This window comes from Crocodylus siamensis, chromosome 2, assembly GCF_052110815.1.
Source record: "Crocodylus siamensis isolate JL-2025a chromosome 2, ASM5211081v1, whole genome shotgun sequence".
NCBI classification, from domain to species: domain Eukaryota; kingdom Metazoa; phylum Chordata; order Crocodylia; family Crocodylidae; genus Crocodylus; species Crocodylus siamensis.
In genome coordinates, this window is record NC_143396.1 from 272,544,285 (window position 1) to 272,570,633 (window position 26,349).

General features: G+C 43.3%; 1 protein-coding gene across 6 annotated transcripts in view; it reads left to right on the forward strand.

Moving 5' to 3' along the window:
* Positions 1-26,349, forward strand: part of EML1 (EMAP like 1) — a 338,018-nt gene that overhangs the window by 196,309 nt on the left and 115,360 nt on the right. For all 6 annotated transcript variants that reach the window (XM_090034008.1, XM_090034006.1, XM_090034003.1 and 3 more), the window contains 2 exons: positions 120-250; positions 577-13,751. In XM_090034008.1, coding sequence (XP_089890134.1) covers positions 120-250; positions 577-702 — 257 coding nt within the window. In that variant the 3' untranslated portion in view covers positions 703-13,751. The remainder of the gene's footprint in view (positions 1-119; positions 251-576; positions 13,752-26,349) is intronic.

Sequence of the window (26,349 nt, forward strand, 5' to 3'; positions counted from 1 at the left end):
ATGTTTTTAGGTTTTTTTATTTACAGTGACCTCATAGCTTAGGTTTTTGTTAGGACATCAATCAACACATGTATTTTGTATGCATAGCAGAAATATTTAATCAGTTACTCCATTTTTAGGTGTATGGCCAGAAGGTTCAGATGGAACAGATATCAATGCTGTCTGTCGATCACATGGCAGAAAACTGCTATCAACAGGAGATGATTTTGGCAAAGTACATCTCTTCTCCTATCCATGTTCACAGTTTAGGGTAAGGAATTTGCTTTGGTAGTGTCTGGTCTGGCAAAGCCTTTCAAGCATTGAAAATGTTACTCGCCTAAATAAAAGGAAAATACAATAAACTACAAGTTAAAAAAAGGAATCTATACCATTCTTTATATGAGTAAAATACTATACATAGATAAATGTGTGTGTAACTTGATTATAAGGCACGCATTTTAAAACCACCTGATTGAATTAATAGAAATAATGCAACAGTTTAATTTATAGTAGTTTAAGTGCTGTATATCACTAAGCATTTTTTTAAAGTAATTTATAGTTTCTGCAGTAATAACCTCCTGTATTGGTGTTTTCCAGGCTCCGAGCCATGTATATGGTGGACATAGTAGTCATGTAACTAATGTAGATTTTCTATGTGAAGACACCCATCTCATCTCCACAGGTGGAAAAGATACAAGTATTATGCAATGGCGAGTTATATAGAAGAATCAGCAGTGTGAACACGCATAATCGTGAGATGACCATGCGCAGAAGTTCTGTATAAACTGTATATTTAAAACTTAACAGTACGTTTGCAGTTTAGCCTGGTCACTGTGATTTTCTTTAAAAATTCTTACAAACCTCAGGAAAATTAAGCCCTGTGCTGGTTACCTTACTCAGTTCAGTGATTAAGTGTCACATCTTAAGAATGATCTTTATTTTTCTTTTATTGTACAATATACAAAGCAGTACAAGCTTAATATAAAAATGTGGCTTGAAAGTTTGCAATACAGTGATATCAACAGAACCGGTAATTATCTTAATTCTTTTCTATAAGCTCTACTAAAATGGTCACAAAAATGCCTTTCAACATACTGTATATACATGCTTAATTGTTTCACTATCTACACTTTGTACTGTATATCTACCTTATTTAGAAAATCTGTGGCAACACTGAGGTACTGAGTTGTTTCTGATTGACAGTGATGAACTGATACTAAAAGTATCAAGAAAGCTGGAAGACACACAATAATTAAAATGTCTAAATATGAAAATGTAAATGTTCGGATTTAATCATTTGCATTTTCTAGGAAATAGCATACCTTATATATCACCAATGAGGAGTTATATTTTCTTTCACATAGCTGGTTATGCCCCAATGTAACTTGAATATCTCAGCAGGGTTTACAGATGTGTATCTGGTTCAGGTGTTCCAAGTAAGTTTAAATTAAAAATCTTTTTTACTTGTATATGAACAGTTTCTTATTAAAAAACACAAACAAAACTTGGCCACATCCCAATTAATGATTGATATATTTAACTAATATGTATATTAATCAGCATGATGCTATAATGTACATGTATAAGAGTTTAGCAATTCATAACAAATGGTAAGGCAATCTAGGCTTTACTTTTTTATGCTTATGGATATTGTATATTTGTATTTTAAGACCAAGTAGACCAAGTCTAAAGATATCTTTTTAAGTGTACCCACAAACCTGCAGAGGGTAAAGGAAGTCTTGGAAGCCTACATGAAATATTAATGTGTAACTTCTGGCCCCTGTGTTTTGTGCATGGATGGATATTTATAGTATGAAATAAGATTGTGTTTTGCAATGAACTAATAATGGAGGTGATATAAAATGGGTAAAGAAGGCCTTATCAATTTCGATTGTGACAGAGATTGAAATTTCTTGTTTACCTTGAGGAATGTATCTAAAGAATTTTAAAAGAGCAGAGTTCTAAGCAGACTCTGAAAAGTTAATATTAAAATTTTGCTTGTAATAGGCAGTAAAAATGTTAATTCTTTGAACTCTAAAGCACTGGTTGTTTAGAGTGGGTTAAATGAAATAGAATCAGTAAATTTTGGAACCTTTTTTTATTACATCTCCAGCCTGCTACACTGAAAGTGCAGGGCACCAATAAACATGTATCAAAGTGAAATGTTTTGATGTATTTTTACTGTGCAGCTAATTCACTTCTATATTAAAGTTTTACTAAGATGTATTTTCATTTAATGGGACAAATTTGTAAATTCCAAATGAAATTTTCATATTCATAGGTTATTTAGGAATAGAAGTTGAGTTTTGTGTATGTAAGATATATACATACACAAAACTCAGCTTTTTCAGGTCAGGTTTTTCAGTCTCTCTTTCATCCTCAACTATGAGTTAAAAAATAACTCAGATAATTTTAAATTTTGTCATGTAAAATGACACCGTAACCCCACTAAAGTCAGCAGCACCCACAAAATATATTTATCGTCCTTCCAGCCACACTGACTGCAGAGGGCCCCTTCGCAGAAATGCTTTTTTACTGTCCTTATATATGCCCTCAGGGTCTTTTCTGACAGCCTTCAAGTTCCTCAAATCATCCTCTACAGTACCACGTCTTCCAGGATTAACACTGACTTAGGAGACCTAAACTTCCTGCCACATAGTTTCATGAGAGCAGGAAATAATGTACGCCCAGGGTTAGCAATTCTTCTGGCTGTGGGCTAGAATAGCCAGTCCTGGGTTGGAGGTGGGGGGTCAATAGGACTTGCTGCCACTTCTGCTTGTCTCCCTGGCAGCATAAGGGAAACACCTACAGCAAGCCTTTGTCCCTATGGTGGCAAGTGGAGAGCACCTGCAGAAGGCCCCTCTACCACTAAATGCTGCCAAAGTCCTACCTCCATAAGCTGTATCCAGCCTATGGGCTGCTGACCCCTGATGAAGGCCATTAACATTTGAAACTGAATGCTTATGTTTTCCTGATCTTGTTTACAGGATTTTGAACTTCCTAGGATTTGCAGATGACCTGTTGCTTCTCACAAACTCTTTATGATAATCAGAAGTCAGGTTTTTCAGTCTCTTTCAACCTGTGCCTTTAGTTATCTTGGGTTTTAACATGTCTACCCTTCCATCCTTCCATTTTCTATAAAAACTAAGAATTTTTGTCAGTCCATCTGAGAATCACAGATCAAGGGAGATTGTCACTAGATCCAGTCTATAGATATATCCTTCCTGTACTTCTGCTATTGAATAAATCCGTGTTTCTTTGTGGACTCGTGAGGGATGCATGGGCAAATGTGCTGACCTGGGCCAAGAATTCTGATCCTAGAAGGTGATCTTTTAGAAAGAGGCAAGTAATCTTTGGAGTGATACCTTTTATTTGACCAACTGCATGGTTGGACTAAGTTAACTGAGCTTTCAAATGCAAGACATTCTTCCTCTTGTCTGGACCTATCACACTAATCCTACCAACCTTAGGAAGTCATTCACTTGCTTGAAAAGAACTTCTTTATCTTTGCATTATGTTATTTTCTGGATGAAGAACTGAAAACTAAGGGGCAGGGAGAAGAAAGAAGAAAAAGCAAACCACGACAAAAAAACCCGTTTCCAGCAAATCTGAACAAAAAATGTTTTGGTTCAAATTATTTGTCAAAATATAGAAAACTTAAGCTTTGTGTAATTATTAGCATTTCCCATGTCATCCCAGGAAAGCATGAATGAGATCAGTTTTTCAAAAAGTATTAATTTAGAAAATGTAGTGGCTTTTTACTGTTCTTTTTTATCACAAGTAATTTGATACAAAGGAAACATCCTTCTGTGAAGTCTGACAGCTTCCACTTCATGCAGCTCTGTTCTGAAATGTAACCATTTACTGAACTGGAGTCCTTCACAAAGAACTAGATCATATCTTCAAAAATCTCACAGATGGTGAGATTACTTACGAGACACTGTAGGTATCTGATACTTAAAAGAATCTTAACAAGAGGAAGTTGCCTTCCACATGATGGTGGATTTGCATTTGTGGCTGGGTAGGTTCAGGTGAATGGCCCAGCATCTGATGGGATTTCCCTCATAAGATGATAAACATGCATACACATTTTGTTTTATACACACTCGCAAACATTTTTTTCTTACACAGGTGCCTCTTCTGTCCTGAAGAGCCATTCCTGGGGGGAGCTTTGGAGGTATGCACAAATGAGAAAGAATTGAAAGTGTAACTTCCTCCCTTGAAGTTAAGGAGGAAACTTGTAGCATGGAACATGGGACTAAATGCTTCAGCCCTTTGGAGTCTTATTGGAATCTACAGAATGATCTCATTGGAGTTGCCACTAGTTATGTAATACCAGTCCTCACTGGGTTGATATGAAAATTGAAACGTGTGAAGTTTCCTAGCCCTTACAAGGATTAAGGACTCCTTATGGGCACAGTCTGGCTCAGGCCCCTGAATTCCATTCCCATTTTAACTACTGAATTTTGTTATACTACCATTACTTATGTAATGTGCTTATGTAAGAGTGCTAGCATGTTGGCAAAATAAATTCTATTCTTTCTCCTCTGTATTGCTATATTATGCTCCAGCTCTCCTGGCTTGTTAGGGACAATTTTCTGGTTCAAAAATAGAGATTTTTAGATCTAATTCCACTCATTTAAATACTTTATCCTCCAAGGGGAGATGATTAAAGGTGAGTAAATTAGGGTGACAGCAGAATGAATTTCTCTGAGACTAAAATATGTGAGGAAAGAATAAGTTCCATCTTTCTTTCCTTCTTTCTGTTCCCTAATTACAAACGAATAGACTTAATATTTATTTTACAACATCATCAGCAGTCCTTCAAAGTCTAGGATGATTGTCTTCCATGATGGGGTCTGAAAATGACTGACAAAGTCTACCCAGGATTGACAGACTCTGTTGCAGCTCGAGCACATTTCTGTGCAGGGTGGGTGACTCTGAGTTCTTGCTTTGGTCCATGACGTGCTGTTTCTGTCACTTCCATTTTTTCATCTATTGTCATTGTAAGCTTTCAAAATACTGAGATCCTTGCAGCAGACTCCCTCCATTTGAGGCAGTTCTGGGCAATAGTCCGCCACAAGTTGATGTTGATGTTGCATTTTTTCAAGCTGGCCTTGAGGATGTCTTGAAACATTTTCTCTACCCTCCTCTTGAGGGTATGCCTTGACCGAGCTGGGAGAATAAAACTTGCTTCAAGAATCTGGAGTTGGACATCTGGAAGATGTGGCTGGCCCAGCAAAGTTGATGTTGGATGATCATTGTCGTGATGCTCATGCATTTGCTTGCAAGAGGATGCTAATGTTGGTGCATCTGTCTACCCACAGGATTCAAAGGATATTCTGCAGGCAGCATTGATGAAATCTTGTCACCTCAGAAGAGGGATGCAGGTCTAAGAGAAAGTTCTGCTTGCTCTAATATATATCTAATTTAATCTCTTTTGAATTTTCGTAGCCAAGGGAGAGTTTAGTGATGTAGGAAGATTGCCTCATGGTGAAGATATTAGGAGGATTTGGGAAGAACAAGTGAGTGTTCATAACTGCATAAATTTTTTTCAAGTAACTGTGGTCTTAATTTCTCTGAGTATAAGGAAGGTCAGTGAAAACATAATGGAGGCCACTCTAGAGGAGTGGAAGGGACGTTAGAGAAGGTCTGTAAGAAAAGGGGATTTTACCTATTAGTAGATGACTTTATTATTTCAGACCATTTAGTGCCTGATTTTCAAAAGAGTTATTTTGCATCCCATGTGGGTATCTACTTAGTAGGGCTGCGTGAAGCTTCCGTCCCTGATTTGATTTGGCAGAGACTTGTCCCGATTCGGTGGCCGAATCTGCGAATCTGAACTGAATTTAATCTTTCCGAATCAAATCAGAACCCTCCAAATCGATTAGGAAAGATTCAATGATTCAGACATGGATACAGCTTTAAATGTTTTTTCTGCATACCTCAAGGTACGAGGTGGCTCGTAAATGCTGAGATGCTGGGGCACATGGAGCATCCACCAGGAGTGTGGGGGGGGCTCCTCAGCATGCTTGGCAGTAGACCCAGAAGTGGACCAGAAGCACTTCTGGGTCCGCCAGGAAGCGCACAGAGCCCCACCAGCTCAGTGACTGGTGCCTCCTGGGTCTAGGGGGGCAACCAGGGTCCCCCTGCAGCCAGTAGCTGAGCTGGGGGGCCCCCAGTGTGCTCACCGGCAGACCTGTAAGTGGACCGGAAATACTTCCTCTCCACGTCCAGGTTTGCCACCAAGCACACAGGACCCCCTAACTGAAGCTCCTGTGGGACGCTTCATCCGCCCCAGTATCACAGCATTCACAAGCCACACCTGGTACCTTGAGGTATGTAGAAAAAACATTTTAAAGCTGTGTCTATGGCCAAATAGCTGATTCTCTGAATCAGAATCGGATCTTCAGATTTGGATTTGATCGAATTGAATTGAATCGGGGACAGTGATCCAAATCAATGAATTGAATCACTGTCCCCGATTTGGGTTGATTCGGAATCAAATATGGCCTGTTTTCCACACCCCTATTGTTTACTGATCAGGTTTTCAATGGGAGCTGCTGGGTTTTGAGCCATTGACTTAAAAAACTTTCTGGGGGCTAAAATCGGACTACATGAGCTGCATTTTCTCTAGGTTTCAGATAGCGGTCTTAAAAGAATACCCTCTGAGCTTTGGGTTGTTATTGTTAGATGGCAAAATTAAAATGTTGGCTGTGTTTTCCAGCTGTTAGACAAGGTGAATTACAGTAATCTTTGCATTGCCCTCTTGCTGCTCTGGCATGTTTAAGAGGAGGCAACCTGAAGGAAATGCAATTATGCAGAGGCAATTTACTTGACTGTTCAGTCTGGATTCCCTTTCTCAGTGAGACAGGTGCTGGGGCTTCGGTTCCTCCTTCCTGATCTGTCTTTTCTTTTGCTGTGGCTTTCAGTGAAGTCATAATTCTATGTTTATGACATCAGCATATTGCTATAGAAGTGATTATTCCACAAGTTCAAGTGTTATGGCTTGACTACACCATCTAAAAAGAGCAGAAGCTGAGTTCCAAGACTCCTTGGCCAAGGGTTGTAGCAGCTGGAGAAAGAACTGACAGGCGCTTTAAGCTAAAAGCTGTCTGGCATTTCCAGTATTTATGGTTCCTGTATGACAAAGTATCTGGCCACACACAGTTTAACAATCTGTACATTCCAGACTATCTGCAGCTGGACAAGCACAGCAGTCCTCTGTGTCTGACACTCTTAGATTGGCTGTTGTTGCCTTCCCCTTGTGATTGGCTTTAAGGGTCAAAGCCCAGCCAGGTTCAGCTGTGCTTTGACCTTCTGAAACTCTGGAAACTACTGCTGGGATGTAGTAACAACAACAACAACAACAACAATAATAATAATAATAATACCCTTACCAAACAAGCCACTACTTGTCTTAGTACAACTTCCTCTTTAAGTGATAGCAAAGGTGCAGATTCCTTTCTGGGGGCCCAGATCACCTATACATACCACCACAGGGAGAAAGCCTTGGTTAAACTCCCACAGGTTTTGGCAATTCTCAGTAAAGGTGGGGCTAAGCCTTATATAAAGTCTCAGCTGCCATTTCTTCAAGGAAGATAAAAGTTATTCATTGAAGGAAAAATTAGTTTCTTGCACATAAATTCTGCTTCCCACCCCCACCCTCCCTCATATGGAGAAATATCTCTGGAAATGTTGTTAGAACCCTACAGTCATTCATTACTCAGAATCCAGCAAGGCACAGTTGGACACACAATGGTTTGGCCTCTTTCAAGACACATTTCAGCACTTTCACCATGTAGTTTTATGCAGACTGTGAGCTGCCTTGTTTCCATCTCCTTTGCTTAAGCTACATGTAAAACTCCTTAAAGGAAGACATCAATGGCCTTGGATAGATAACTCTAATATAGCTCCCCAAAGGCCTGACACATAGCTGATTCCCTTCCAGCTTCCTGTAAGACCTTTATTTCCTGCCCAAAACTCTTTAATGATCATAACCCATACTCTCACAGGGTATTTACTGGAAAAATAAAAGTTCTGGCATGCTCCTCCCTCTCTCAGCCCACATACTGGCCTGAATACTCTCCTTCCAACCCCCAACTCCTTCTCTGGGATCCTAATTGTCTGCTTCCCTTTCATCCAGCTCCCTTTTTCTCATACAAAAGTGTACAATAAAAGCTGAGAGCTTGAGCATACCAAATAAAGCTGACTAGCCTTCTAGGTGCATGTCTTTTCCTACCTTTCTTCTTCCCATTCCATTTCCTTACCCCCTTCTCTCTCTCCCTCTTTTTTTCTCTTCCATGTTCATTCTTCCCCTTCTTTTTTCCCCCCTCCTTTTTCTTTACTGGTTTTTCCTTCATTTCCCACCCCTTTATTCTCTCTTGTTCATTTTTCTGAAATACCTGGTGGGTTCGCTCTCAGTTTCCCTCTTTATATTTGCCTTGTTCCCATTTGCTTCCTTGAGTCCCACTTGTCCCATATGTCCCCTTGCTTTTGTCCTTTGTCCTACTCTCTTTCTCTTACTCATTGTCCATCCCTACTATGTTTTTTCTCTCTAACGATCCACACTTTCGTTGTCTGTTTCTTTTTCTCTCTTCCTCTTCCAGTACAGCTTCTGTCTGACCCTCTTTTCCTGTAACATGGCTTTGTTGTTTGCCTGTGATATGCTTAACATGACACCCTCTCTACCACCAGCTTACAGGTCTTCTGTGTGTCATCCATCATATCTTCTGTTAGGAATAGGACCTGGACTATTACCATGAGATAATGTTGCAGATGTCAGGGATGCAGCCTATCACGGTATACCAGGTCCATTGGTGCTGCATGGAGGCTGCATATGAGCTCAAACCTAAATCTCACATGTCTGAATGATACTGCATGTTGAGGATGATTGATATGAACAGAGGCATTGCAAACTTTTTCAGTGCTCTGGGGGTGAAGGAAGAGGATAGGGAGAATTATAAAGACCCCTGGAGAGTAGGGTAGGGTAGGTAGGGAGGGGGTGAGGCTTCCTGGACTCTCTTCACTTGAGCAGCAGGTTCTATTGCTGCTGCTTTAGTAGCACAGGCTGAGCTGCTGTTGCTGAGGGAGATCCCAGGGGCCCATCTCTCCAGGCAGGAAACTCTGGTTTTCCCTGCTTACAGAAACATGCCCTAAGATTCCCCAGGGCATTTCTCTGTAGGAAGAGAAAGCCAGTGAGGAGTGCCTAGAGGTTGAGGGGCCCAATCCCAAGAATTTCCAAAATGCACAGAATCAGGAACCTCAAATCTCTGGAGCACCAGATGGAGAGTGTAGGCAGCTCTGGGGTGCCCAGGTTCTTATGCCACAGAGCAGACAGATGCCAGCTGCTAAATAGCAGGATAAATTAATATCACCTTTGTCACAGACACACATTTTGGGCACTTGTGGCATAACAAGGGGCATGGACATCTGTTTGCTTGGCCTTTATGCTGTCATGGAAATTTTTATAGTGGCACAAAGGCAATAAAATATGATTTCTGTTTCCACCCAGTCTCTGATGACAATGGCAATACCAGAATGGCTTGCCCTGCAGCTTGCAGGAGAGGATTCCAGCTAAATGACAAAACATCCAAATGAAGTGTTCTTCCAAAGTTTCCTTGCTCTGAGACCGGCCCCAAGATACAACATTTGGACCACTGAAACAAGTATTACAGGTAGTGGTGATAACGGGTACACAACACAGTAGTTCCCTTGGGCATGTCCTGGTGAGCATGCATTTCCTGTGGGACAGACAGCAATGGCAAATAGTAACGTACATATTTGTGCTGCTGCTATTTGTTCCTGGGCATGCCCCTGCCTGCACACTCCAGTGCATGGCAAGGTAAGCTGGGTGGGTTAGGGAAGGCTGGGTACAGCACCTGTGCTGGCCCTAGCAGCCTTACCTGGGGTCCTGGGGGCCTCCAAAGGCAGCAGCAGCACTGAGGTCGCCACTTGGAGCTTGGCTAGCAGCCAGAGCATGGTTCTAATGGCCAGGCTCCCTTTCTCATAGCGCACACTGCTGCTATGTGTGCCACACCACTTTTTTCAGCAGCTTTTTTTACGTTTTTTTACACCAGGATCTCCCGATCTCCCAGTGTCAACAAAATCTCAGCACTTCATATTAGCATCGTGGCAAATGGGTGCATGTGCATCACATGTAGTTTGCAGTGCCTCAAACTTCATGTGTGCACTCATTGGGACACATCCCTGGGATCAAATACTGGTCCTACCAAAGCTTAATGGATTTCAGTAAGATAAAGATTTGACCTGTACTACCTGTGTCTAATAGTCTGGAGATTAAGAAGCTATAGATTGAGCATATATGGCAACATGTGAAATTGCCTCTGTCTTGCCTTTCTCTTTTTTTAATTGCATATATCTATATATTTATATCTATATATCTAGATTTAGATACACATTTAACTGCATATATATTACACAATGTGTGTGTGTATTGCAAAATATTTATTAGATTAGCGAATTGCCCGTCAAGAATGAAGGGGGACAGAGGACCGCCATAATAGCAGGCCAGCACCGTACTGCCACTGCCACCACAAAGCAGGGCTGAGTTGGGGAGCGCAGCATGGCCCCTCCACCATGGCAGCACTCCGCCATCCCACGCTGCCCCCACCGTGCCCTCCACCACCACTCTGTGCCACCCTCACCCCTCTGCTCCATCCCCACTGTCATTCTTGATGGGCAGTTTGAGCCACACACAGCACTGGCTAGAGCCACACCTCCCAAGAGCATTACAGACAGACACACAGCCGGATGGACTAAACCCTTTATTATACAGAATATATATGCTGTTCGACCAACACGCAGAAAACTCTCTTATCACTTTACTTCTGCTATCCCAAATCATTTGACAAACAAGCTGCAGAACATCTTTAAGAGGTTGATATTCTACACATTTCAGAGCTGGGAAAACCAAGGCACTGAAAGGTTGCAACTTCACTAAGGAAACTGCATCCACTCTATAGTTGAGCCAGGAATAGTGACATCCAGTCCTCGTCTCTAATCAGGTGCTTTCTGCTCCTCCTGATGTTCATGAATAGCTGAATCATTTCTCTGACATGTATCACTTGTAGTATCATGTATTTATAAAGGGGTTCTGTGTAACCTTGGGTGTCCCTGTGTGCTGAGAAGTATAGGCAGAAGATGTCTGAATAAAAAGTTTTCATGCAGCTTTACATCAGACTTCCTTGCCTACTCTGGTTTAAAAAAATACAACATGCTTTACTTATGTTTCTTTCCTATTTGATATTGCAGTTTATTATTATCACAACCTTTGCTTTAAGAAGTGATACTTTTAAATAAAAATTGTGCCCACCATCAAATTTGGATTTGCAATTTTATTTATATTTCAAATTCTATGAATATTGTCATGAAACAGGAATTTGATGTGTCCTCATTTTTGTGTGCTTTCTACCATGTGGCACATGGGCTAGGCAATGACCCATGCTTTGAAGGGTTACTTACTCAGGATCAAAATAAAATAGGTTTTATTTTCCAGACATGCTTGTTACCTTTTAGTAATGTCATCAGAGAGGTAATTTGGATGAGTCTGTACAAGTGGGAGAATTTCAGTATTATGCCTAACGCTCCTGTTTCTTTATGCAAAGAAATGGATTGCACCGTCTTGAGATGCTGAGCTAGATGTATACACACAACGAAGAGAAGATAATTTCCATTTTCTAAGTAAATTTAATCACATATGCATTTTAATATTATATATCATGTCAGATTCTACAACCACTACTCATGTAGAATAGGCTATTATGCTATAGTTAGAAAGTACATATATTACAGGAGTACTTAACATCCCAAATCTGGATTAGTGCTCATTGTGCAAGGTGCTGAACAAACACAGAAGCAGATATTGTCCCTAACCTAAAGTCCTTCTGATGTAAGGCATTAATTCTATAAGGTGAACTAACTGTGTGTCTAGACATAGACTTATGGGGGACTCCATACCTTCACAGGGGTTTGGCTTTTGTCAGAGTTGAGTCATACAAATGGCTGGGGAGAGCCACAAATGATGCATACTGTGGACAATCATACTTTTAACCACATTAAAAGGGGAGGCTGAGCTGCTTGTGAGTGCACATCAGCAGTTATGATATATTGTTAAGCCTGCATGCTCCTGCAGCAATCCAAGCTAGCTAAACTGCTGTAAACTTAATCCTGAATAAACCAGGATTCAAGTTGCAATGGTTAAATTTTGTATCTGTACAGGAGGGTGCAGATATGACAGTTACACAATAATAGCTTTATATCCCATTTGATACAGATACAATTGTTATGTACAGGGAGTTTTCAATTGCTATAGGGAAGTCCCACTTGCAAGGGAGCTTGTGCTCAATGGTATCTTGGCAGATGGTTAAATGTAAATAGTCCTTGAATAATTTCAAACAGGAAGAGCTTCTCTTTCTTTATATAGCTGGGCTTCTTGAACAGTGAATGGGCACATTAATCAGCAAGGCATCTGAAGCAGATCTTGCAATGTAACCAGAATCAATGCTGCACACTTAAAATTGAATATTTGTGGCTTACACTTATGGCCCCTCTCCTACACTAAAACAAAAGCCCAGGGAAACTGCAGAGACACCATTGATGGGTTTAGCATGCACATTTTCACTATTTTCCTTAGCATTTATCTAACATTTAGCACCTTGTAAGTTAAAGCTGCTATGACCAAAAAAATCATTGTGAAGACCTGGGAAACAATCATTGCTTGTCCCTTGTACTGCAAAAAATGTGATTACTTAGATGTTAACAAGTGTTTGGAATTTGTTGTCAGGTTGAAGCTTGCAGCTGTGATGCTGAAACATATGAGGCACAGAATGTTTTTCCTATTAAAACTCCTTTTTGAGGTCATCTAGGATACTTGGAAATACCGGTACAGAGCAAGTCACTTCCCTGCACGCTGCGGCAGCCCCAGGTCAGAGCCGTGCAAGTCGCTGCACCCCTTGCAATGCCGCTGACGGTTCGGAGTGGCTAACGGGGCAAAAGCAAGTCGGGGGCTTGCAGCTCAGCGAGCTCTGCAGAGGATGTGTGCAGAACAAAAATCTCCATCTAAGCGGGGGGACGCAAGGCTGGACTGCAAATTAAAAAAGAGAAATAGGCCTGTTTTTATTATCTTAGGAAAAGAAAAACGGAAATCTGTTTTCTATTGATAACTGTCAAGGCAGCGTGTGTATAATTGCCAAGCCACGCCACAGTGTCTTCAGTGCAGGCCGGTCGCGGAGCGGGGTTTGCCACAGCTGCGGCCGGGGTGCCGCGAAGGCCGCAGCCGGGCCCGGCGGCAGCGCCGACCCGTGCCCGCTCCAGGCGGCCCGCTTCGCCCCGCCCCCGCCCCGGCGCGTGCAGGTCCGCGCACGTGCCCGTGCCCGTGCCGGCAGCCCCACGCGTGTGCGCACGTGCCCGCGGCCTGCCGCCGTGCTCCCTCTGCACCTGCCCGTGCCCCCGTGGGCAGCCCCCCGCACACGTGCGTGCCCGGGGGCGGCGCCTGGGCGGGGCTGCGGCAGAGCCCCGCGGCCGTGCGTGTGCGTGCGTGTGCGCGGGCGGCGCCTCCCCTCCTGCCGCCCCCCGATCCCGGCCCCGGCGCAGGGCGCGGGGATATGGCAGGGCCCCGCCGGCCGCCCCGGCCCCGGCCCCGCAGCTAGCGCCCGGCACCATGCGCCTGCGGGGGCCCCGGCGCCGCCCCGCGCCCGCCGCCGCCGCCGCCGCCTGACCGCGCCCCGCTCCGCCCCGAGCAGGACCATGAGGTGAGCGCGGCGCGGGCCCTGCAGCCCCGCCGGCGGGGCGTGGGCGGCGGATCCAGCTGGTGGCCGGGGTAGGAGCGGCCCCACTCCTCCGCCAGCACCGGGGCAGTGCTCGGCGGCGGCGGCGGGCGGGGGAGGGAGGCCGGCCCCCCGGACGCCGCACCCTTATCGCGCGGGTCGCGGCTGAATCGCGCCATCCCTGTCGACCGGCCGCACGTGCAAAGCGGTCCTGGCACGATTGGCGCTGCATCGCGCTCCGGTCACACGGGCGACGCCGTTAAAAACGATTCTTCTGCTGTAAAGGGAGCTGATCTGCTGTGAAGTTAGTGCTTGGGGATGTGTGTCGACTCTGTCGCTGGTTTCTGTCCGGCTTTCTTTTCAAGGCATGGCAGGGCCTTGAGGGTGACGATGTAGCTGCGATGGTCGGCAAGGTTTTCTTAGGATGACGTTTTTTATTGGGCCATCTGTAAAGTTAGACACGGTTGAAGAACTCAAGCCACCTCAGAAGTAGCACCACCTTCCGAGGTCCCTTCCCGCCCCAATGTCTATGAAATCTGTGAAGTAGATTTTTTTTAGGATAATGTTTTTTAATGAACGTGCTGGATGGTTGGGATAGAGTTAGACAAGCTTGAAGAAGGCGAGCCCCACCCTTCAAGCTTCTCTGACTCATGTATCCAGCTAAGATATAATTTTCCTAAGAAATCTGCTGCTGACCTGGTTTGAGTGGCAGGCTCCAAACTTCTCCCGTCTCGCTGCCCCTGTAGGGGAAGCTGCAGGTGAGATTGTCAGCTTGCTGTTTAGGAAAGGCAAAAGGCTCTTCTCCCTAAGCAGCCCCCCCAGATTGTCCCTGACCCTCCCAAGTCCCTGATCTTGCAGCTCAGACTTGCAGGTGTATCAGGGCCATGTCAGATGGCCAGCGCAGCGGGCACTGATTTCTTACAAACCTGCATTGCAAGGGAGGGCTGCTGTGCCACCAGTAGGCAGGGGTTCAGTTTTGTTGTAGACATCTCCCAGGGTCGTGGATAATACTATATTCCTGGTCCCCTGTCTTGTAGAGTTGATTCCTCCCTGCTTTTGTTATCTGTTCGTCAGTAAGACAATTTGGTAGGCCTCAGATTTGGTCATCTTAATTCAAGGCTGTGATCTTCTCCACATTGCCAATGAATTGCAAGATTTGTATTGGTCATAGCCCTCTAGTGCAGGGGTTCCCGAAGTTCTTCTGCCATGGCCCAGCAAAGTGCTGCCTGAACGTGGCCGCGACTCGACAACCCGTGGCCCAGCAGTCGCAGCCGACCGCGGCTGGAATTTCTGGTCAGAAGACGGGTAAGAGTACTCCCACCCCCTGCGCGGACCTTGCAAAAGGAGCCGTCGCCTCTCCACTCGGCTCTGGGGGGGCCACTGTTTGCCCGTCTGCTGCCACTTCCCGTCTGGCAGCCAACCGTGCTGTGGACGGGCAGCCGACCCGTCACGGCCCAGGGATTGGGAACCTGCTCTAGTGGAATTTTAAGAATTTTGGGCTAGATCCAAAACTGCCATCAAGCCCTGTCGTAAGCACCTAAAGGATGTGGGCATCTTGGTTTTTGGCACTGCAGTTCCCCAGGCACCTAAGGTTCTGCTTCTGGGTATGCTCAGTAGTGACTCGGTCATCAGAGTGCCAAGGAGCTTGGCATATAAGGCCTATCCACGATCCAGGCATTATCATACACGTGGTAACCATGCTCAGAGCTTGTGTAACAGCAGCCATCACAAAAAATGAAAGTGGCAGTGCCACTCCCCACCTTTTTCTAGTAGTTCAGTGGTTGGGAGCCTCACTCGAGGTGGGGGAGACTTGGGTTTGTTCTCTCAAGGGAGTCCTGCAAGCACCAAGATACAAGCCAAGCTGAGATGGGGAAGGCTTATTTGCTCCTGCTGAAGCTGTTCGCTTTGCATGAAATACTTGCATGTTCACTGTATGAGAGAGAAAGAGAGTGGGGGAACATAACTTTGTAGCTTAGAGGTTAGGTCATTGTCTAGGTAGGGTCCAGACCACAATTTCAGGGAATACTTACTGTAAAATCTTAAACAATAATTGAAGCAGAGCTTGGAAACAAAGTTTTCCCTTGCAGAGGAGGCTGCCTGACCTCTGGGCTGCAGTGTCAGGACCACTCTGGCCTGCTGATGGACTTTCTTCTGTGCAACATGGAACAGATTCAAGAGGAGGGGGTGAGAGCACCATACCTGACTCGAGAGTAGCCTTGTGGTCAGTTTACTTGTGAGAGGTAGATGTGTGTTTTTATTTGAAGAAATATCTTAGAGGCCTAGCTCCAGGATATGGTTTAGGGCTGTGAATACCTAAGCCCTCTAAGAGCACTTTGTTCTCACCATTTCCTGTTTGCCACCTTTGCTGGGCTGTTGTGAATGCCATTCAGAGGCATCTGACTTTCCCTGTAAATTGTGTAAGATTTCAGCGCAAGGCAGCTAGTAGTTAGGTTTTGTGAGCGCTGTGGTGCCTATGTTACACCATTCACCCTTCCCTCCTTCCTCATCAGGCACTCAGACCATGGTAGTATATGTCCTGCTTAAAAGTCTGTTTTGACAACTATGTTTTTTCTTCCCCCTTTGGGGTTGAAATTGGTTTCATCTTCCTTTGGGTAATTTGATTTCCCGTTTTTAAAGCTGTCCATTACTGACTGTCTCCCTTGCATGCAATCTGACTGTAATACGTATTGGAGAGTAGCCCAGCATCAGGATTAAGAGATACAGTCAGTAGAGTGCTTGTGAACACGTGTATATATCTCACTTGATTTTAACCCCTGGGAAGGGAAAGAAAATCCACTTGGAACATTTTTAGTACAAAATTCCTTTAGTTGCATATATACCCCCTTTCAATGGGAAATTAATTTTTTAGGTCCATGGACCTGTTTTAGACAATATATGAAATATATCTCACGTACCCCCTGGGGGTATATGTTGTACCCCTGGTTCAGAACCACTGCTGTAAGGGATCCCAGCAGAATCTGCAGTTGTTTAATAAAAATCTTGTTAAAATGTTTTCTACCTGCATGTTTTATTTATATTGTTGAGTAGATTTCAGGGTTTTCTTTTATGCAGTTCCTGAAGTGGCAAGCTTATCATTTTGAAGTAAAAATTTGCATTTATATTTTGTTAATTCTTGTGTGTCCCCAGTTCTCAACCCAAAGGTAATAACTAGGAACTTAACATGTGAGTAATGACTCTACCACATGGTGTGGATATCTTATTATAATTAGTTTTGTCACTGATGAACGTACTTTGAGATCCTCCAATGAAATACGATATTTAATTGGAAATTATTGTCTTACTCAGCATTTAAACATGCAGAAATATTAGCTGTATTATATAGCAAATATTGCAAGTTATTAAGTAGCATATTTTATTTATTCTTTCAAGTTATGTATGCTCTTATTACGGAAACATCCTTGAAAAAATAATGTAAGCAAGCATAATCTTTTAATCTTCTGGCAGTCTTTGTGTACTTTCCAAACTATTTCTTAATCTTTAAATTGGTTCCTAAAATATCTACATGGCAGGGACATCTATAATAGCTTACAAGCCAACTTTCTGTCTGGGCCCGTGAAATGTTTTTTTTTACCTGTACTTCCACGCGTAGCTAATTCAAGCTGCTCTACACAAGGCTGTTGAAGATTTTGTGTAGAGCTAGCTTGACTTTTTTATGTAAAACAGTGATTCTCAACTGGACTGCCGTGGTTCCCTGCGGTGCCTTGAGATCCTTTCAAGGGTGTTGCAGGATGCCCTACAATGTAAGCCCTGATAGGTAAACCCAGAGTTGTCATGTACAAATCCATACTGTTAAAACAGTCTGACCTGTTGTGACCTGAGTTTTTTGTGACAGAAGACTTACTTTATTATTTTTTGATAATAAAAAAAAAGAGTGAAAACTAAGAGCTGGCACTTTCCAAGGGGTGTGTCAAATCTAAAAAGGTTTAGATCTACTGATCTAAAAAGTAGGTGCAACATAGTTATTACTCCTAGCAGTGATGAGTGATTAATCAAAGAAGCTACCAAAGGAGGTGGTGGATTTTCTGTTTCTCTGTCAAGTCAAACCTGAATTCCTTTTTGGAAGATATGCTTTAGTTAAAACACAAGTTATGGGTTAAATACAAAGGTATCTGGATGAAATTCAAAGATCTATATTATAAAGGAGGTCAGACTGGATGGTTTAAACGCCACTTCTGACCTTAAAAACGATGCATCTTTCCAGCCATCTGTTGCAAAAGCGACGTCTACCTATGCTGAGTTCTCTGCCTAGCTACTGACTTAAAAAAAACTAAACAAAATGAAACAGAAAGATGCCATACCTTTGTACAACTTTAATTAGAAGGGAAGAAACAACTCCTGTACCTTGAGAAAAAGAGAACTGAATATGTGCACAGTAAATGTATAGTAATACTGTAAAGGGTGTGCATGATAAACTTTCTGATCAAGCTTTTTTAATTTTTCACAAAAGTGAGAAGAGCTTTTACATTTGTTCCAGCAAACCCAGCTTGTTAAGCAAGTAATTGCCCTCTCTATTTTCTTGCTCATTAAAGAGTTCATGAGATATCTTGGGGTATATAACTTTGCCACCACCTTTAGTTTTATGGAAAAAGAACTGAGGCTGTATATATATGGAGCTTACTAGTAATACTTTTCTGTTTGCCTGCATGACAAAATGAATTTTAATCATGGGAAGGGAGAATGTGCTGCTTTTTTTGCATGTTCTAGTTTTTAACAAAGAAATCACCATCCCCAGTGTACCATTAAGGCTGTCTTCTACAGCAGCTACTACATCATTCAGAGGAAGAAGAAAAACATCTTGAAATGGCTTATTGAAGAACAACCTGTTGGTAGGGAATCATCTTCTAACCATGTCAGTAACTGACTTAAGCTATGAAGCATGAAAGTTGCACGTTTTTCTAGTTGTGTTGGTGATGAAGCTAGTGTTGCCACAACTGTATGTTGGAAACAGGAGGGCCAGAAAGCCAACAACAGGTAGAATGGTCAATGTCAAAAAGACCCTGGGCTAACGAAGGAGAGCCATAAGGGTATTCATAGATGATGTGGTTGGCTGTCTGAGCTTGAGCATCACAGTTGCAGCCAGCATTGTTGGAGAGGCCCCAAGAATGCACGCTTGCCTTAACCATCTCAACAGGTGTTGGATAGTCTAAGAGCAATCCAGGCCCTGTGGAGCAGCTTTCATCCTGAGGGATGGAAGCTGATGCTGTGGATGAAGTTCTTCAGCCACAGTCCTTGTGCAGCATAATTCCTGCTCCACTGATGGGAGGTCCATGCTACAGATGACATACCATCTGCAGATTCGATGAGCTAATTGGCCTGAGTAGGGAATGGGTTCTGAGACTTCAGGCAGCAGGTAGTTTTCTGGCTTGCGGCTACTAGGCCAGAGTGCAGAGAATGGTCTGGATATTGGGCTTTGAGGCCTAGGGCCGGGGTAGCAGCTTGTCTCCAGATGGGGTGGAGGTGGGAATGCCTGAGAGGACAGGTAAGCAGTCAACTGGGGTTGGCATAAGGCATCTGGTAATGGTCCTTATGACACTTTTAAGTCTGGAATCCACTAAATTATTGTGCGCACCCCAGCCCCATACTGGTGCAGAGTACTCAGCAGGAATGTACGCAAATGCAAAAGTGGAGGTACGAAGTGTTTGGAAACTTGCAACCAGGTGATGCCAGCAAGTGGACGGATAAGAGCTGCTCTGCTGTTAACCTCACTGTTGACCCCTTCCAGATGCTAGCGGTAGGTAAGGGTCTGGTCCAGCTTGACTCCTAAATAAGTAACGGTGTAACAATGTCCGAGTGTCTGGTCACCAATCTTGATTTTTCTTTCTTTCTTTCTTTTATTTATTTCCCATCGTTTTGATTTTTGCCCCCCACAACCCTAATTATCCATGTCACGTATCTGTGATTTTTTTATATTCCTTGTATAACCATTTTATGGTAGTATAACTAAAACTGAACACAGTATTCCAGGTGAGGGTCTACCATTGATTTATATAATGCCATTTTATCTTCAGTGCACTATTCTAGTTCCATTCTGTTCACATCCTAACTTTCATTTGCTCTTTTGCCAGCTGCTACCTACTGAGCAGCAGTTTTAGTTGATTTATCTGCAACAACACCTTTTCTTTTTCTTTCTTTTTTAGTTTTAATCTACAACATGTATCAGTAACTTGCTTTGCATTTATTAATACTGAATTTAATTTGTTACCGTGTTACTTACTTGTGTAACTTGATGAGGCACTTCTGGAGTTCCTCACAGTTTTCTTGAGTCCTCATTTAACTTGATGTTGTATAATGTGTGCAGAGTTGGCACCTAACTGCTCGCCCTCTTTTCCTTACAGATGTGTTAAATGTGACAGCTCCTGCTGTAGAAGTTTGCAGCATCTTCTGGTTAATAATGTATATGGTGAAAGCTGACCGTTTACTCCTTTTTCTGTGTTTTGTTTGTCTCTGGTTTCTACTTGGAGAGGAGAATATTTCTCCCTTTGTGGTTCCTTAACTTCTTAACCTCTTAATAACCTCTTATCTTGCACCTTCAGAAATCCTTCACCAAATTGTCCACCCACTTTCCATGACTTCCTGTCTCAATGACATACTCATGCTCAGGGGTTCTAACAGATTATAGGGATGTGGTTTACTTTTACAGAAGTTGTGCTGGTTAGGTCCTACAACACCCTGATTCTGTCTTAATTTTTAAAACAAAAATGTAAAGAAAAAGGAATATATATATATATATTTTTTTTTTTTGTGTTCCAGTCACTTCTGTTGGTCTCAAAGCAGGTCTTCCTGAATTGTCATTTTCCAAATTACTCCCTTGTGGTCCAGCAAACCTACTGATTCTCTAGTGTGCTTCCTATTTCTGATATATACCAAAAGGATTTATTATTTGTCATTATATCTTTGGGTACAGAAAACTGTTTAATTCACCTATGAGAGAATTTATCATTCTGGTTTAACTTTCAATAATTCTGATTTCCCACCAGTGACTCCTTTTCTGCCATTTCCAATTACCAACCCCTGATAATTGCTTACTACTGGATAATTCACCCTTATTTGCATTGCCTTTGGAGTGGCACATTAACTGCTACATTTGTTCTTCAAATGTTCTTCCACCTTGGTACTCTTAGTTTCCATTCTAAACATTCTAAACATTCTAAACATTGCCCAACTATTTCCTTCATTACAGTTAAATTTTGTGGTTTCATAGTTAGTAGGGTCGGAAGGGACCTGAGCAGATCATCAAGTCCAACCCCCTGCCATGGCAGGAAAGAGTCAAAAGACCCCAGCAAGGTGATTGTCAAGCCTTGTCTTAAAGACCCCCAGGGTAGGAGCCAGCACCACTTCACTTGGAAGTTGGTTCCAGATCCTAGCCGCCCTGACAGTGAAGTAGCACCTCCTGATATCTAGTCTGAATCTACCCTTTGCCAGCTTGTGACCATTAGTTCTAGTCACTCCTGGCAGTGCTCGGGGGAACGGGGACTCCCCCAGTGCCTGCTGATCCCCCCTGACTAGTTTGTAACAGGCCATTAGATCCCCCCTCAGCCTTCTCTTGTGGAGGCTGAACAGGTTCAGGTCCTGTAGCCTGTCCTCATAGGGCTTGCCCTGCTGCCCCCTGATCATGCGAGTGGCCCTCCTCCGGACCCTCTCCATGTTGTCCACATCCCTCCTGAAGTGCAGCGGCCAGAAGTGGATGCAGTACTCCAGCTGCAGCCTGACCAGTGCCACACAGAGGGGGAGGATCACCTCCTTGGACCTGCTTGAGATGCATCTGTGGATGCATGACAAGGTGCGGTTGGCCTTCCCGACTGCCTCCCCACACTGCCGGCCCATGTTCATCTTGGAGTCAATGATGACTCCAAGATCCTTTTCTGCCTCTGCGCTGATAAGAAGGGAGTTCCCCAGCCTGTAGGGATGGTGCTGGTTCTTCCTCCCCAGGTGCAGCACCTTGCACTTGTCAGTGTTGAATCCCATCCTATTCTCATCTGCCCATCCCTGTAACCTGTCTAGGTCTGATTGTAGCCTATTCCTTCCTTCTAGCGTGCCCACATCCCCCCCATATCTTAGTGTCATCAGCAAATTTGAACAGTGTGCTTTTTACCCCCTTGTCCAAGTCTACTGATGAAGATGTTGAATAGTGTGGGCCTGAGGACCGATTCCTGGGGGACCCCACTACCTACATCTCTCCAGGTCAAAAAAGACCAATCCACCACCACTCTCCGGGTGCGGCCCTCCAGCCAGTTGGTGACCTATTTGACTGTGTAGGTGTTGACACCACAGTCCCCCAGTTTAAAGCACATTTGTTTGTTTCTCATGACTTCTTGAACCTTGCTGTTTGGCAATTTGATGTTTTTTGCCTTTTGTCTTGCTGTTTTTAGTATTATATCTCTGATCTGTCCAGGACCTGTACTGGTCTGAGTATTCTGCCTCTGTTCTTGCCAGCATTGTATCTCCCTCCCTCTCTCTCCTTCTTTAAGATTTGATTTACTGCAAGAATTCATTAAGCTTTTTCCAAATAAAATGGATTCTCCCTAATGTTCAGTCCCCATAATTAGGAAAATCCAAGCAAATAAATTGAATAAAGTATTGATTTATTTTATCTGGGGAATGCCTAGTAGCTGTCTCACATTTCTTTCCTGAATATGCTCTTCTACCTGATACTTCATTTCTTCTGACCAGGGCTTTATGCCTCAGTTGGAATAGATCTGGTTCTAGGGTCTTCACTTCATTATGTATTGGTTTTTTTCCTACAAAGTATGTGAGGCTTCAGAACATATCCCCTGTTTTTTCCAATACTCAGAGGTATCTATGATTCATAATGCCTATGTTTTAACCCATTGTGAGCCTTGTATCTAGTCTCAGTTTCTCAGGACTATCAAGGTGGGATTCAGGTAGCCATGCCACAGCTTTTTTACCTCGCATAACATATAAGCCAACTGCCTAAATAAATACTTCTTGTCGTGGGCCTTTGACATAGGCAGATTTCTTCAACAGAAGTCCCAAGACTTCCATATCATCTGCTTTTCTGAGGTAATGTGTTGTAATGAAGGTGATGCAACTGAGCAGACATCTCCTTTGCAGCTCAGATCACCACCAGATGTGTTAAGTCCCTTTGCCTGTAGAAATTTTACATCTACCACTGCACAATGCAGTGCAGTACAGAGAGAGCCAAGCTAGCTCCCAGTGGACTACCTGGTGTACTGGCAGCAGTTCAGCTTGCTTCTGTTAAAGAAGCTCCATGCTACCCTGACCCAGACTACTGCTGGCACATCTGAGCTAGTTCCCTTGAACACCAGGTAGCTGGATGCTACATGCAGTAGAAAGCGTGGCATCCACTTTGTTAGCATGTTGCATATTAGCGGTAGGACACTGTTCTCACAGTCACTCCCTGTGAGAGAGGCATAAACTACTGATCTGAGTTAGGGCTGTGTGAAATTGCAATTTTTTAAAATTTTTTTATTTTGCAGTTCAATTTCAGAGCGTGTTGCAACTACCGAGCTTTTCTTTTTCCACCAGAATTTACACAATTAAGTTTTCACACTGAACTCAATAAATACATAGTTGGCTGTGGGTTTTTTTGTTTTTATTTTTACAGACTGAGCCTCAAAAATAGAATATGACTCACATGAAGTTTAAAAATTATGAAAGCATTAGTTCCCTTTCCATCCCTTTTATGAAACCCTCTCAATCAAGCTCTGTGGTACTTTATACCCAGAACTTGGCTGTACTGGTTAGCCTGTTGGCCTGACCCCCCACCCGGAAGAGTCTGAATTAGGTCTTGTTCCTCAGGTTAAATATATTATTTGAACAATAAAACAAAGCTATCTTTCAAGGCAGGCAGCGGGGGCTCAGAGATCTTTTTTCTGGATCTCTGCCATAGAACTAATTTCCTGGCTTTCTTAATCCCTAGAACAGTCTTAGCTGGGAGGTATCTGATCAGCAGGAATCCTGGTTTTCTCTGATTTAAAAAATACCCAATTTTCAGATTTTAAAAAATAACCCCAAATCCACACTTTTCTGTGGTTAAAATGAAACACTGCCAATATATCTATCTATCGTGGTATTTCATTTTAATGATGGAATAATGTGGATTTGGGGTTACTTTTTTAAATCGGAAAACTGGATTTCTCTAAATCGGAGAAAACCAGGATCCCTGCTGATCGGTCATGAGCTAAACTCAGTTCCTCTTACAGCCGCCTGTGACACTCTTAGATACTGCTTTCATTTAGGCTGGTAGCTTCTTCACTGGCCTAAGTCTCATACCTTGAGCTCTGATGATTCTTCAGTGTCTTCTCTTACGTTCTTAGAACAGACTAGGTCTTACGCAATTCACTGGGAATAATTCATAGAGCAACTTAGCTGACTACAAAGAGAAATGGGGTATGGTCCCAGAAGTACAGCTGATATGGATGAATACAACGTGAATGAGGATATAGTAATTTAGGTAAGGCTTCATTGATGCTTAGAGCTGGGAGCTGGTTATCCAAGTTGCAGCTGTTGTGAAGATGATCCCTGACTTGCTCTTGGTTTGTTTTGTTTCGTTAGTTTTTGTTCCATTTCTTTGTTTCTGGAAGAAGCATGATAATAGCTAAGCTTCTTACTCCCTTTTCACACCATGTCTTAAGGATTTAGGTCGTAGTCTACCAAAGAATATAAATATGTGCTTGACGTCAGTTGCACTAAAGTATTAGTTTTACTACAGTGAAGTACTTTGAGGATGAACATTTCTTTATGCAGTAAATCGTACGCATCAGTACTGTTCCTGTCTTCCATACTCTTCCTTATCCATCTCTTCCCACCCCTCTCTCCTCTGTCGTCTTCTCTGTGCATCTGTATGTTCTCTTATCCTCCATCAGTACTGTTTTCTTTAATTTTATGCAGGGAAATCCACCTGGTGGCTTGTGGGCCACATGTGGCCCAGGGGGAGTTGAGTTGTATAGCTCCGTCTGGACACTATACCCTGTATAGAAATAGGAGCTGTCTATAGTAGCAAGAGTCTTCAGTCTTCCCCAGCCTCCTCTAGGTTTGGCTACCTGCCCCTGCCCCAGGGGTCAGGGTAGTGCAGTGCAGCATGACTGGAGAGCTGAGGGTGAGCCTAGGGGCGCGGTACATGTGTCGCAGCAGTGAGGTGGGGAGAGGATGCACAATGCTGTGGTGGGGGATGCCTGTGCCCCCTAAGGGACATGTGGCTCCCCTTGATGTGAATCTTGAGTATGCAGCCCCCAGTTGCTTAGCAGCTGGATGTCTCTGCTTTCATGTGTAGGCGGATCCAGAGGGAAGCGTGGTTTGTTTCCCCCAAGCCCTCCCCCTGCCCGCCTTTGACTGTGCAGTGTATGTGCAGTGATCTCGACACGGCTGCGGCTCCTGGTGGAATGCAGTGGTGAATGCTACCTCTGCTCACCCCCCACGCCCTTGCCTGCTACTGAATTGGGCAGCAGGAAAAAAGGGGGGTGAGCAGCAGCGTTCACCCCCTGGGTTCTGGAGTCGTGCCAAGGCAAGCTCTGGCAGCAGCCATGCTGATAAGCCAATTTGCTCAGAGAACTCATTGTACATGCACGGCGCAGCTGAAGTGGGTGTGTGGCTGCCTCCCCCTGGATTCTCCTCTGCTTTGATGGTTTTTAATCCAGCTCACCACTATGCTGGTAGTAAATAAATATGAATGCAGGAAAGACCATGACACAACTAACAAGACCTAGGCCCATAGGTCTTGTACACAGTCTTCTTCAGACTCTTTTCTGTGACATTTATTTAGAGTTTAGGCTGCAGTACGAGTGTGTGCAGCAACCTGGACAGATAGGGCAGCAAGCGGGGGGAAAAAACAAAAGATCAGGTAGGGAAAGGGGGTAGGAGTGGAATTCAAGGAGGGCGTGGGTCTTATCTTGCATCTTACCCATAAAAAATGTTGGCTCTCCTCCTCCCCACCCCCCAATCTAAGTTGATTTAGGTAAACTTATCTCCAGCAAATATTTTCTTAAGGAACAAAAATTAGATGGGTCAAAAAATAAACTGTCCTTGCATTATTCATGTAGCTGTTTTCACTGAAGCCCATGAGCCTAATGTAGTAAATGTTATAAAGTCACAGGCTGGTTGATTTGTTATGACTTTGATAATGTGGCCTGGATACAGAGTAACTTTTCTCCCTGTTTGTTACTACAGTCATTTACTCTGAAATAAGAACTGTCTGTATTTTGAATAAATGAAGGGTTGTATAGTTTTGCTGTGGCTTCAGTAAGTTCAGTGCCCTGACAGACATTAGGTAAAATGCTGTTTTATTAACTGTTACAGAATTAGTTCATGGTTTGTAGTAAATAGCCTTAAACCACCACTTTGTACTACAGTAAGTATTTTTCCTTCTTCTCATGCAGTGGAGTGATTGCTGTAAAGGTACTGGATATTTACAGCTTATTAGGTTTTACATTTTAGGTGTAGGCTGAGGAAAGCAAAGTATAAAACAGCTGTTTTTGATTATATCTGTGTGTGAGCAAAAGAACATTAGGCATGCTAAACTTTGCTCGCTTATGGGCAACTCTTTTGTCTGAAGGGGACATTTTAAGGTAGTATAGAAATGAAG